The following is a 15,213-nucleotide window of genomic DNA, read 5'->3' as shown; positions in this document are numbered from 1 at the left end:
GGTGCTCGGCGGTCGTCTTCGCCTGGTCTACTAGCTCCCACTGAAGGTGGCTCCTCTCCCTGTTCGGGGCGGTGCTCGGCGGTCGTCTTCGCCTGGTCTACTAGCTCCCACTGAAGGTGGCTCCTCTCCCTGTTCTGGGCGGTGCTCGGCGGTCGTCTTCGCCTGGTCTACTAGCTGCCACCGATCCCTTTTTCCTTTTCGCTTGTGTCTGTCTGTATTGTTTACACCTGTGTCTTATTAGTTGATTTCGGAGGGTATATTTACCTCCGCTGCCGGCTAGTCTTTTGAGCGGGATTGTTTCCTGGTGTTACGTTATTGAGGGTTGCGTATCTGCACCACGGGGCTTATTTTCCACAAGGCAGTTGTGCCGTTTGGTCTTGTGTTTAGGAGTAGAGGTTTCTCCTCCGTGTGTCGCGCTTCATTTCCCTGTGTGTGTGGCGACCTCGTTTGGGCGTGTTTTCAGTCCCATGTTTGTAGTTGAGTTGGGACTTCCTTGCTCTCCTGCTCCTGGCTCCTGCAACCCCCTCCATTAGGAGGCACGTAACAGTGTATCCTTTGGGTGGTGGGCCATTCTTGATAAACATGGGAAAACTGTTAAACGTGAAAAACCTAGTAGCGTTGGTGTTCTTCCCACAAACCGGTGCACCTGGGCACCTACTACCATACCACGTTCAAAAACACTTCCCATCTTGTGTCTTGCCAATTCACCCTCTGAATGGCACACACACACAATCCATGTCTCAATAGCCTCAATGCTTAAAAATCCTTCTTTGACCTGCCTCTTCCCCTTCATCTACACTGATTGAAGTGGATGCAACCAGTGACACCACAGTGATCACAGCTTTCACATGGATTCACCTGGTCGGTCGATATCATGGAAAGAGCAGGTGTTCATAATGTTTTGTACATTCATTGTAGATAACTTTATATAATCGGATCCGTGTTATTTTCTTCTAAATCTTAAGCTAACAAGGGTTAGGCCCTGTGCTTTGTGCCATTTTCTCTAATGAAAGGTAGGCCTATGTCATACCCTCTCATACCCCTTCAATTTGAGTCTTGGTTTTAACTGAACAGCCCTTCAGTGACTCTGAGGTAGGCTATTTAAAGAGTGCACGGTGGGCGGAGGAGGTGCCGACAAATCTATGGATATATCAGCCAATAGCTTCCTTCTGTCTGTCTGTCTAACAGGTAGGCCTACCACTTATTTCTTCAATAGAAAGAAATACTTATGGTTGTCTATGACAACACAGATGGTAGCCTATCGTAAGGCTTGACGTCACTTCACTGTAGTTGAAGATAGAGGAGGCCTTCTAGATCCCTATGGAAGCCTACAGCCCTACCTCCTGGTAACTATATCGCTGATTGAATCCCAAATGGCACCTTAATCCCTATGGACCCTGGTCAAAAGTAGTGCACTACATCGGGAATAGGGTGCAATTTGGGAAACATCTTCTGAATTCACCATTTCCAGCATATAAACCCAAAATCATCTCCAACAACTCACATCTCTCCCTTCTATAGACAGGCATGATATCATTAATAGACAGACATTATATAATTTATAGACAGACATGATGCATCTATGGACAGTCAGACATGATGAATCTATGGACAGTCAGACATGATGAATCTATAGACAGTCAGACATGATTCATCTATAGACAGTCAGACATGATTCATCTATAGACAGTCAGACATGATGAATCTATGGACAGTCAGACATGATGCATCTATAGACAGCCAGACATGATGCATCTATAGACAGTCAGACATGATGCATCTATAGACAGTCAGACATGATGAATCTATAGACAGTCAGACATGATGCATCTATAGACAGTCAGACATGATGCATCTATAGACAGTCAGACATGATTCATCTATAGACAGTCAGACATGATGCATCTATAGACAGTCAGACATGATGCATCTATAGACAGTCAGACATGATGCATCTATAGACAGTCAGACATGATGAATCTATAGACAGTCAGACATGATGCATCTATAGACAGTCAGACATGATGCATCTATAGACAGTCAGACATGATTCATCTATAGACAGTCAGACATGATTAATCTATAGACAGTCAGACATGATTCATCTATAGACAGTCAGACACGATTCATCTATAGACAGTCAGACATGATGCATCTATAGACAGTCAGACATGATTCATCTATAGACAGTCAAACATGATGCATCTATAGACAGTCAGACATGATTCATCTATAGACAGTCAGACATGATGCATCTATAGACAGTCAGACATGATTCATCTATAGACAGTCAGACATGATGCATCTATAGACAGTCAGACATGATGAATCTATAGACAGTCAGACATGATGCATCTATAGACAGTCAGACATGATGAATCTATGGACAGTCAGACATGATGCATCTATAGACAGTCAGACATGATGCATCTATAGACAGTCAGACATGATGCATCTATAGACAGTCAGACATGATTCATCTATAGACAGTCAGACATGATTCATCTATAGACAGTCAGACATGATGCATCTATAGACAGTCAGACATGATGCATCTATAGACAGTCAGACATGATGCATCTATAGACAGTCAGACATGATGCATCTATAGACAGTCAGACATGATGAATCTATAGACAGTCAGACATGATGAATCTATAGACAGTCAGACATGATGCATCTATAGACAGTCAGACATGATGAATCTATAGACAGTCAGACATGATTCATCTATAGACAGTCAGACATGATTCATCTATAGACAGTCAGACATGATTCATCTATAGACAGTCAGACATGATGAATCTATAGACAGTCAGACATGATGCATCTATAGACAGCCAGACATGATGCATCTATAGACAGTCAGACATGATGCATCTATAGACAGTCAGACATGATGCATCTATAGACAGTCAGACATGATTCATCTATAGACAGTCAGACATGATGCATCTATAGACAGTCAGACATGATGCATCTATAGACAGTCAGACATGATGAATCTATAGACAGTCAGATATGATGCATCTATAGACAGTCAGACATGATGAATCTATAGACAGTCAGACATGATGAATCTATGGACAGTCAGACATGATTCATCTATAGACAGCCAGACATGATGCATCTATAGACAGCCAGACATGATGCATCTATAGACAGTCAGACATGATGCATCTATAGACAGTCAGACATGATTCATCTATAGACAGTCAGACATGATTCATCTATAGACAGTCAGACATGATGCATCTATAGACAGTCAGACATGATGCATCTATAGACAGTCAGACATGATGAATCTATAGACAGTCAGACATGATTCATCTATAGACAGTCAGACATGATGCATCTATAGACAGTCAGACATGATTCATCTATAGACAGTCAGACATGATGAATCTATAGACAGTCAGACATGATGCATCTATAGACAGTCAGACATGATGCATCTATAGACAGTCAGACATGATGAATCTATAGACAGTCAGACATGATTCATCTATAGACAGTCAGACATGATGAATCTATAGACAGTCAGACATGATGAATCTATAGACAGTCAGACATAATGCATCTATAGACAACAGAATAACAACAGAAACTGAAAGACAGCGTCTCTCTTCACTCCCAGCCCCCCACCATTTCAGCTTCCCTCCAAGCCCCCCCCCACCACCATTTCAGCTTCCCTCCCAGCCCCACCCACCATTTCAGCTTCCCTCCAAGCCCCCCCCACCACCACCATTTCAGCTTCCCTCCCAGCCCCCACCATTTCAGCTTCCCTCCAATTTCAGCTTCCCCCAGCCCCCTCACCCCCCACCACCATTTCAGCTTCCCTCCCAGCCCCCTCACCATTTCAGCTTCCCTCCCAGCCCCCTCACCATTTCAGCTTCCCTCCCAGCCCCCTCACCATTTCAGCTTCCCTCCCAGCCCCCTCACCATTTCAGCTTCCCTCCCAGCCCCCTCACCATTTCAGCTTCCCTCCCAGCCCCCTCACCATTTCAGCTTCCCTCCCAGCCCCCTCACCATTTCAGCTTCCCTCCCAGCCCCCCCTCCCCACCACCATTTCAGCTTCCCTCCCAGCCCCCTCACCATTTCAGCTTCCCTCCCAGCCCCCCCACCATTTCAGCTTCCTCCCAGCCCCCTCACCATTTCAGCTTCCCTCCCAGCCCCCACCATTTCAGCTTCCCTCCCAGCACCCCCCCACCACCATTTCAGCTTCCCTCCCAGCCCCCTCACCATTTCAGCTTCCCTCCCAGCCCCCTCACCATTTCAGCTTCCCTCCCAGCCCCTCACCATTTCAGCTTCCCTCCCAGCCCCCTCACCATTTCAGCTTCCCTCCCAGCCCCCCACCATTTCAGCTTCCCTCCAAGCCCCCCCCACCACCATTTCAGCTTCCCTCCCAGCCCCCTCACCATTTCAGCTTCCCTCCCAGCCCCCTCACCATTTCAGCTTCCCTCCCAGCCCCCACCATTTCAGCTTCCCTCCAAGCAACCCCCCCACCACCATTTCAGCTTCCCTCCCAGCCCCCTCACCATTTCAGCTTCCCTCCCAGCCCCCTCACCATTTCAGCTTCCCTCCCAGCCCCCCACCATTTCAGCTTCCCTCCCAGCCCCCTCACCATTTCAGCATTTCAGCTTCCCTCCCAGCCCCCTCACCATTTCAGCTTCCCTCCCTTCCCCCCACCATTTCAGCTTCCCTCCCAGCCCCCTCACCATTTCAGCTTCCCTCCCAGCCCCCCCTCCCCATCACCATTTCAGCTTCCCTCCCAGCCCCCTCACCATTTCAGCTTCCCCCCCCCCTCCACAGGGATGAACCTCACTTTCATCAAGTCTTTAAACCCATTGGCAGATACACTGTGATGTAATAATAATAATATGTTTAATAAAGCCGAATTTCAGAAATGTCTAAAACATTTTTTTTAAATGAGTGGTGTTTTTATCAACTAGAGAATTTGTTCTAATATGTTATTTATTCACCGAATTATTGATCAATATATATTTTCTGAAATAATTACATTTAATTTCATTGATCTTAGTCCACACCTTGTGACTCTTTTCTCATTTCAGCTTATGCCATAAATATCCTGCCAAATTAACATGTAAGCCTGTATATGTCCTGCTCTCTAGCCATGTGTTCCCAGCCTTGTCTACTGTGGACTATAATTAGTGCCTCATATCAATATCATGTATCTGCCTTGGGGGGTTATCTAGAAACTCCCATCACATATCACACACAGGCGCACACACACACACGCACGCACGCACGCACGCACGCACGCACGCACACACACACACACGCACACACACACGCACACACGCACACACACACACACACACACACACACACACACACACACACACAGGTAGAGATGGAGGGTGGGTGGGGGGAGAGCTCAAGGGGTTAATAAATACACACCCTGTACGCCCAACGCAGCATTACATCATGCAGCCCTCTTCTTCCATATTTGGGGCTTTAAACAAAACACTAGGTGGCAACCACGTTTAGCAGAAAGAGAGACATAGGGAGAGAGAGAGAGAGAGAGAGAGAGAGAGAGAGAGCAGTAGAGAGAGAGAGAGAGAGAGAGAGCAGAGAGAGAGAGAGAGAGAGCAGTAGGGAGAGAGAGAGAGAGAGGAGAGAGAGAGAGAGAGAGAGCGAGAGCGGTGGGGAGAGAGAGTGAGAGAGACAGAGAGAGAGACAGCAAACGAGAGAGAGAGAGAGAGAGAGAGAGAGAGAGAGAGAGCGAGAGCGGTGGGGAGAGAGAGTGAGAGAGAGACAGCGAACGAGAGAGAGAGAGAGTGAGAGAGAGAGAGGGACAGAGAACGAGACAGAGGGTGGGGGGGATTAATTAGGTAGTCGTGGACGGTCGGCTTGTGGCATTCAGCCCTGCAGCTGGGGGAAGGAAGGAGAGGGAGAGGGTGAGCTGCTGCAGAATAACAGAAAACATGGTGAGGCTATGAAAGGCTCCAGTAGATAGATAGATTATTAGGTACGGGTATTGAATACACCAGAGTAGTAGTAGCACACTAGCTGTAACCAGGCTACCTCCTCTCCTCTTCAACGGTACCACATTCCATACCGAGAGAGAAGATGGGTTATGTCTGTGACGCTGCCGCCGCTGCCTGGACACGATCCGGGAACAGACCTGGAGACGCTGCCGCACTGCCTCACAGCTTTTTTTAGATGGCTCACACATCTGGCACTCGGAAAACAGGTGTCAGGGAAGTGTCGTCACGAACCCCGGAAGCCGGAGGTGTGAGACGCTTCAGCGGAGAGCAAGATGGCAGCGAAATCCGATGGTCGCGGGGTCATCAGGGGATTCGCCCAGCTGCACAACCTGGACGAGGTGGTGGGGACCGGCGAGGGCGACCCGAGGGAAGGCAGCTCCTTTCACATCTGCCACTGCTGCAACACCTCGTCCTGTTACTGGGGCTGCCGGAGCGCCTGTCTGCATTACCTCCACGACAAGAGGAGAGGCGGGGGAGGACAAGAGGACGCACGGACGGGTCGGCCTCAGCAGGAAGAGCGCCTCTGGCTGGACTGTCTGTGGATCATCCTGGCCCTGTTCGTGTTCTTCTGGGACGTGGGGACGGACCTGGCGCTGGCCATCGACTACTACCACAAGCATGACTACCTCTGGTCCGGACTCACCCTCTTCTTGGTGCTGGTGCCCTCGGTGCTGGTCCAGATCCTGAGCTTCAGGTGGTTCGTGCAGGATTACACCGGGGGCGGTCTGGGCTCTGTGGAAGGGCTGAGCAACCGGAGAGCTACGGCAGGGCTGAGTGCACAGGGAAGGGACAGGTGCTGCCTGCTCTCTGTGTGGCTGTGGCAGACCCTCATACACATCTTCCAGATGGGACAAGTATGGAGGTAAGATAACCTGAAGGATGATGATCTGTCTGTCTGTCTGTCTGTCTGTCTGTCTGTCTGGGTGCCTACTGACACACCACCTGAAACCCTTCCTCTTCCTCTTCCTCACCCACCATATGAAACCCTTCCTCTTCCTCACCCACCATATGAAGCCCATCCACAACCCTCATCTCCTCTCTTCTCCTCTCATCCTTTTGTGCTCACCAGGTATAACCCTTGGTACATGACTCTTGTGCTCACCTGGTATAACCCTTGGCGCATGACTCTTGTGCTCACCTGGTATAACCCTTGGTACATGACTCTTGTGCTCACCTGGTACAACCCTTGGTACATGACTCTTGTGCTCACCAGGTATAACCCTTGGTACATGACTCTTGTGCTCACCTGGTATAACCCTTGGTACATGACTCTTGTGCTCACCTGGTATAACCCTTGGTACATGACTCTTGTGCTCACCTGGTATAACCCTTGGTACATGACTCTTGTGCTCACCTGGTATAACCCTTGGTACATGACTCTTGTGCTCACCTGGTATAACCCTTGGCGCATGACTCTTGTGCTCACCTGGTATAACCCTTGGTACATGACTCTTGTGCTCACCTGGTATAACCCTTGGTACATGACTCTTGTGCTCACCTGGTATAACCCTTGGTACATGACTCTTGTGCTCACCTGGTACATGACTTGCGTGATGAACACACAACCAGCAGTGAATCTGTCCGTCTGGTCTGACGTGTGTGTGTGTGTGTGTGTGTGTGTGTGTGTGTGTGTCTGGTTTCACCAGTAGTCTATTTTTTTTCACATGCATGAGGGATTGTTTGCTTACACTTGCCCCCCAATTCACAGTCCGCTTTAAGATTAAAGGTTGGGAGTTCGATCCCTGGATGAGTCATACTGCTGTAAAATAGGGCCCATTGCATCACTGCTTGGTGCTCAGAATTAAGGATATACATTTAGGCCCTGTGATAAACTAGCTGCTTCCTGTCCAGGGGATGAACTTCTACTACAAAAACTGTAGATCTATTTCTATAAACTGCCCCCCCCCCTCATACAAGGAGACTTCCCTTCACTTGACTTGCCCCCCCCCCCCTCATACAAGGAGACTTCCCTTCACTTGACTTGCCCCCCCTCATACAAGGAGACTTCCCTTCACTTGACTTGCACCCCCCCCGCCCCCCTCATACAAGGAGACTCCCCCCCCCCCCACCCCCACCCACAATACAGGACAAACCTGTCAGGACAAACTGTTACCCGGTCTCACATCATTGCTGCTCAACAGCTTAGCCCTTCATGAGCACAGTATGATGTCTCCTCTATTGTAGTGTGTCTCTCTCCCTGCACTGTATACACCATTGTGTGGGTATAGGGAGTGAAGAGGCTTTTTGGGCAGAGAGAGAGAGAGAAAGAGAGAGAGAGAGAGAGAGAGAGAGAGAGAGAGAGAGAGAGAGAGAGAGAGAGAGAGAGTGAGAGTGAGAGCGAGAGAGAGAGAGAGAGTGAAGAGGCATTTTGAGGGAGAGATTGAGAGAGAGAGAGAGAGAGAGAGAGAGAGAGAGAGAGAGAGAAAGAAAGAGAGAGAGTGGGAGATTAATAGAGAGAGAGAGCGAGAGAGATTGAGAGAGAGAGCGAGAGAGATTGAGAGAAAGAGAGAGAGAGTGAGAGATTGATAGAGAGAGAGAGCGAGAGAGATTGAGAGAGAGAGATTGATAGAGAGAGAGAGCGAGAGAGATTGAGAGAGAGAGAGAGAGAGAGAGAGAGAAAGAGAGCGAGAGAGTGAGAGATTGATAGAGAGAGAGAGAGAGAGAGAGAGAGAGAGAGAGAGAGAGAGAGAGAGAGAGAGAGAGAGAGAGAGAGAGAGAGAGAGAGAGAGAGAGAGAGAGAGAGAGAGAGAGAATGCCTGCCCGTGAGATCTGAAATCAGGCGTGCTGTTATATTCCATGTGAAGATTCCAGGCGCCAACGGTCCACACGCCCTCACGAAAACAGCCTACTCAACTCTGCAACCAGAGGCAGCGAGACTAGTGTCTGTTATCATGGCTACTGCTGTGCATAAAACGCACCCCCCCCCCCCACACACACACACACTCTCACAGACATGACGTCATCCAGTCCTGGCTCGGACTTCGTTTACATTTCACCGCTGGGCTAAAATTCTAAATGATAACGGCTGTTGGGCAAGGCAAGACTCGAGGTCTAATTGATGTGACATGCAGCGGCTAGTAGTAGAATGTGACAGCGTCGCTGTGAAATGCTGCTGGCACACGGAGCCGATCCATAGATTTAGACTGAGGTTCTCAGTTTTTTTTATTTTGGTGCAGAGCCTGACATTTAATGGGAAATGTAGCTGTAATGCATGACGGCTGATTCTGTGTGTGGCTAGTAGAGTCAGACGCTGGCAGCCCAGCTGACATTAGCTGTGGTCTCAATATGTCTTATTTTCATGTAGTGTAGCCTAGTTATGCATCCAGCGACGACGAAATGCACTTGACCTTTCTTACCTGACTCATGGAAAGATAAAATATGGGGTCTGTATCGTGTGTGTGTGTGTGTGTGTGTGTGTGTGTTCACACTCGACAGCTGTCTCTCTCTCATCAGACAGATGGGTTTTAAAGCTGTTTTGATGTTGTCCCCACACATATTTAATTGAAAAGTGTCTTCCTTCCCTCTCAAATCTAGCAAATCCAAAATTACCCATCTAATAAACGAAGGAACTCAAATAAAAGTCTAATCAAATCAATGTTTATTGGTCACGTACACAGATCTGCAGATGTTATCGCAGGTGCATCAAAATGCCTGTATTTCTAGCTCCAACAGCAGAGCAATACCTAGCTAAATGCTTGTGTTTCTAGCTCCAACAGCACAGTAATACCTAGCTAAATGCCTGTATTTCTAGCTCCAACAGCAGAGCAATACCTAGCTAAATGCTTGTGTTTCTAGCTCCAACAGTACAGTAATACCTAGCTAAATGCCTGTGTTTCTAGCTCCAACAGTACAGGAATACCTAGCTAAATGCTTGTGTTTCTAGCTCCAACAGTACAGTAACACCTAGCTAAATGCTTGTGTTTCTAGCTCCAACAGTACAGTAAAACCTAGCTGAATGCTTGTGTTTCTAGCTCCAACAGTACAGTAATACCTAGCTAAATGCTTGTGTTTCTGCCTCCAACAACAATACCTAGTTAAAGGCTTGTGTTTCTAGCTCCAACAGTACAGTAACACCTAGCTAAATGCTTGTGTTTCTAGCTCCAACAGCACATTAATACCTAGCTAAAGGCTTGTGTTTCTAGCTCCAACAGCACAGTAATACCTAGCTAAAGGCTTGTGCTTCCAGCTCCAACAGCACATTAATACCTAGCTAAAGGCTTGTGTTTCTAGCTCCAACAGCAATACCTAGCTAAATGTTTGTGTTTCTAGCTCCAACAGCAATACCTAGCTAAATGTTTGTGTTTCTAGCTCCAACAGTAATACCGAGCTAAATGCTTCTGTTTCTAGCTCCAACAGCACAGTAAAAGCTAGCTAAATGATTGTGTTACTAGCTCCAACAGCACAGTAATACCTTGCTGAATGTTTGTTCCCTAGCTCCAACAGTAGTACAAAGCGAAATGCTTGTGTTCCTAGCTCAACAACAGTAATACCTAGTTAAATGCTTGTGTTTCTAGCTCCAACAGTAATACCTAGCTAAATGCTTGTGTTTCTAGCTCCAACAGTACATACCTAGCTAAATGCTTGTGTTTCTAGCTCCAACAGTACAGTAATACCTAGCTAAATGCTTGTGTTTCTAGCTCCAACAGTACAGTAAAACCTAGCTAAATGCTTGTGTTTCTAGCTCCAACAGTACAGTAATACCTAGTTAAAGGCTTGTGTTTCTAGCTCCAAAAGCAATACCAAGTTAAATGTTTGTGTTTCTAGCTCCAACAGTAATACCTAGCTAAATGTTTGTGTTTCTAGCTCCAACAGTAATAGCTAAATGCTTGTGTTTCTAGCTCCAACAGCACAGTAAAACTAGCTAAATGATTGTGTTTCTAGCTCCAACAGCACAGTAATACCTTGCTAAATGCTTGTGTTTCTAGCTCCAACAGTAATACTAGCTAAATGCTTGTGTTTCTAGCTCCAACAGTAATACCTAGTTAAATGCTTGTGTTTCTAGCTCCAACAGTAATACCTAGCTAAATGCTTGTGTTTCTAGCTCCAACAGTACAGTGTTACCTAGCTAAATGCTTGTGTTCCTAGCTCCAACAGTAATACCTAGCTAAATGTTTGTGTTTTCCTAGCTCCAACAGTAATACCTAGCTAAATGCTTGTGTTCTAGCTCCAACAGTACAGTAATACCTAGCTAAATGCTTGTGTTTCTAGCTCAACAGTACAGTAATACCTAGCTAAATGCTTGTGTTTCTAGCTCCAACAGTCCAACAGTAATAACTAGCTAAATGCTTGTGTTTCTAGCTCCAACAGTAATACCTAGTTAAATGCTTGTGTTTCTAGCTCCAACAGTAATAACTAGTTAAATGCTTGTGTTTCTAAAGCTCCAACAGTAATACCTAGCTAAATGCTTGTGTTTCTAGCTCCAACAGTAATACCTAGCTAAATGCTTGTGTTTCTAGCTCCAACAGTAATACCTAGCTAAATGCTTGTGTTTCTAGCTCCAACAGTAATACCTAGCTAAATGCTTGTGTTTTGCTCCAACAGTTTCTAGCTAAATGTTTGTGTTCCAGCTCCAACAGTAATACCTAGCTAAATGCTTGTGTTTCTAGCTCCAACAGTAATACCTAGCTAAATGCTTGTGTTTCTAGCTCCAACAGTAATAACTAACTAAATGCTTGTGTTTCTAGCTCCAACAGCTAAAGTAATACCTCCAAGCTAAATGCTTGTGTTTCTAACTCCAACAGTAATAACTAACTAAATGCTTGTGTTTCTAGCTCCAACAGTAATAACTACTAAAATACCTAGTAAATGCTTGTGTTCCTAGCTCCAACAGTAATACCTAGCTAAATGCTTGTGTTTCTAGCTCCAACAGTAATACCTTACTAAATGCTTGTGTTCTAGCTCCAACAGTAATACCTAGCTAAATGCTTGTGTTTCTAGCTCCAACAGTAATATCTAACTAAATGCTTGTGTTGCTTGTGTTTCTAGCTCCAACAGTAATAACTAACTAAATGCTTGTGTTTCTAGCTCCAACAGTAATACCTAGCTAAATGCTTGTGTTTCTAGCTCCAACAGTAATACCTGCCTTGTGTTTAGTTAAATGCTTGTGTTTCTAGCTCCAACAGTAATAACAAACTAAAGTTAACAGTAATTAACTAAATGCTTTGTCTCTGCTCCAACAGTAATAATTAACTGCTTGTAATTGTGTTTCTAGCTCCAACAGTAATACCTAGCTAAATGCTTGTGTTTCTAGCTCCAACAGTAAGTAATACCTAGCTAAATGCTTGTGTTCCTAGCTCCAACAGTAATACCTATCTAAATGCTTGTGTTTCTAGCTCCAACAGTAATACCTAGCTAAATGCTTGTGTTTCTAGCTCCAACAGTAATACCTTAACTAAATGCTTGTGTTTCTAGCTCCAACAGTAATAACTAGCTAAATGCTTGTGTTTCTAGCAGTAATAACCAACAGTAATACCTACTAAATGCTTGTGTTTCTAGCTAGTAATACCTAGCTAAATGCTTGTGTTTCTAGCTCCAACAGTAATACCTAGTAATACCTTGCTAAATGCTTGTGTTTCTTGCTCCAGCAGTAAAACCTAGCTAAATGCTTGTGTTTCTAGCTCCAACAGAAATAACTAGCTAAATGCTTGTGTTTCTTGCTCCAACAGTAATACCTAGCTAAATGCTTGTGTTTCTAGCTCCAACAGTACCAAATACCTAGCTAAATGCTTGTGTTCCTAGCTCCAACAGTAATACCTAGCTAAATGCTTGTGTTCCTAGCTCCAACAGTAATACCTAACTAAATGCTTGTTTCTAGCTCCAACAGTAATAACTAACTAAATGCTTGTGTTTCTAGCTCCAACAGTAATAACTAGCTAAATGCTTGTGTTTCTAGCTCCAACAGTAATAACTAACTAAATGCTTGTGTTTCTAGCTCCAACAGTAATACCTAGCCAAATGCTTGTGTTTCTAGCTCCAACAGTAATACCTAGCTAAATGCTTGTGTTTCTAGCTCCAACAGTAATACCTAGCTAAATGCTTGTGTTCCTAGCTCCAACAGTAATACCTAGCTAAATGCTTGTGTTTCTAGCTCCAACAGTATAATACCAAACTAAATGCTTGTGTTTCTAGCTCCAACAGTAATACCTAGCTAAATGCTTGTGTTTCTAGCTCCAGTAATACCTAGTAATACAACAGTAATACCTAGCTAAATGCTTGTGTTTCTAGCTCCAACAGTAATAACTAACTAAATGCTTGTGTTTCTTGCTCCAACAGTACGGTAATACCTAACTAAATGCTTGTGTTTCTAGCTCCAACAGTAATAACTAACTAAATGCTTGTGTTTCTAGCTCCAACAACAGTAATACCTACAACAGTAATACCCAACTAAATGCTTGTGTTTCTAGCTCCAACAGCAACTAGCTAATAACTTTACTAAATGCTTGTGTTCTAGCTCAACAACAGTAATACCTAGCTAAATGTTTGTGTTTCTAGCTCCAACAGTAATACCTAGCCAAATGCTTGTGTTTCTAGCTCCAACAGTAATACCTAGCTAAATGCTTGTGTTTCTAGCTCCAACAGTAATACCTAGCTAAATGCTTGTGTTAGCTCCAACTAGCTCCAACAGTAATACCTAGCTAAATGCTTGTGTTCCTAGCTCCAACAGTAATACCAAACTAAATGCTTGTGTTCCTAGCTCCAACAGTAATACCTAGCTAAATGCTTGTGTTTCTAGCTCCAACAGTAATACTAGCTAAATGCTTGTGTTTCTAGCTCCAACAGTAATAACTAACTAAATGCTTGTGTTTCTTGCTCCAACAGTAATACCTAGCTAAATGCTTGTGTAGCTACCTAACTAAATGCTTGTGTTTCTAGCTCCAACAGTAATACCTAACTAAATGCTTGTGTTTCTAGCTCCAACAGTGTAGTAATACCTAGTTCCAACAGTAATACCCAACTAAATGCTTGTGTTTCTAGCTCCAACAGTAATAACTACTAAATGCTTGTGTTCCTAGCTCCAACAGTAATACCTAGCTAAATGCTTGTGTTTCTAGCTCCAACAGTAATAACTAGCTAAATGCTTGTGTTTCTAGCTCCAACAGTAATACCTACTAAATGCTTGTGTTTCTAATAACCTAGCTAAATGCTTGTGTTTCTAGCTCCAACAGTAATACCTAACTAAATGCTTGTGTTTCTAGCTCCAACAGTAATACCTAAAGCTAAATGTTTGTGTTTCTAGCTCCAACAGTAATACCTAGCTAAATGCTTGTGTTCCTAGCTCAACAGTAATACCTAGCTAAATGCTTGTGTTTCTAGCTCCAACAGTAATACCTAGCTAAATGCTTGTGTTCCTAGCTCCAACAGTAATACCAAACTAAATGCTTGTGTTCCTAGCTCCAACAGTAATACCTAGCTAAATGCTTGTGTTTCTAGCTCCAACAGTAATACCTAACTAAATGCTTGTGTTTCTAGCTCCAACAGTAATACCTAGCTAAATGCTTGTGTTTCTAGCTCCAACAGTAATACCTAGCTAAATGCTTGTGTTTCTAGCTCCAACAGTAATACCTAGCTAAATGCTTGTGTTTCTAGCTCCAACAGTAATACCTAGCTAAATGTTTGTGTTTCTAGCTCCAACAGTACAGTAATACCTAGCTAAATTCTTGTGTTTCTAGCTCAACAACAGTAATAACTAACTAAATGCTTGTGTTTCTAGCTCCAACAGTAATACCTAGCTAAATGCTTGTGTTTCTAGCTCCAACAGTAATACCTAGCTAAATGCTTGTGTTTCTAGCTCCCAGTACAGTAATAACTAACTAAATGCTTGTGTTTCTAGCTCCAACAGTAATAACTAACTAAATGCTTGTGTTTCTAGCTCCAACAGTAATACCTAGCTAAATGCTTGTGTTTCTAGCTCCAACAGTAATAAAACTAACTAAATGCTTGTGTTTCTAGCTCCAACAGTAATGTAATACCTGCTAAATGCTTGTGTTTCTAGCTCCAACAGTAATACCTAGCTAAATGCTTGTGTTTCTAGCTCCAACAGTAATACCTAACTAAATGCTTGTGTTTCTAGCTCCAACAGTAATACCTTGCTAAATGCTTGTGTTTCTAGCTCCAACAGTAATACCTAGCTAAATGCTTGTGTTCCTAGCTCCAACAGTAATACCTAACTAAATGCTTGTGTTCCTAGCTCCAACAGTAATAC

The 15,213-nt window shown here is 44.5% G+C and overlaps 1 protein-coding gene across 1 annotated transcript in view; it reads left to right on the top strand.

The window, feature by feature from the left end:
* Window positions 1-5,904: 5,904 nt before the first annotated feature.
* The window catches only part of LOC135506239 (XK-related protein 6-like), a 153,149-nt gene continuing 143,840 nt past the window's right edge, over window positions 5,905-15,213 (top strand). The window contains exon 1 of the mRNA XM_064925759.1: window positions 5,905-6,873. Within this exon, the coding sequence (XP_064781831.1) occupies window positions 6,284-6,873 (590 nt within the window). The 5' untranslated portion in view covers window positions 5,905-6,283. The remainder of the gene's footprint in view (window positions 6,874-15,213) is intronic.

The sequence above is a fragment of the Oncorhynchus masou genome, chromosome 19, assembly GCF_036934945.1.
Source record: "Oncorhynchus masou masou isolate Uvic2021 chromosome 19, UVic_Omas_1.1, whole genome shotgun sequence".
In the NCBI taxonomy this organism is placed as follows: domain Eukaryota; kingdom Metazoa; phylum Chordata; class Actinopteri; order Salmoniformes; family Salmonidae; genus Oncorhynchus; species Oncorhynchus masou.
Note: the sequence above shows the minus strand (reverse complement) of the source record. Positions and strands in the feature narration are given on the sequence as shown.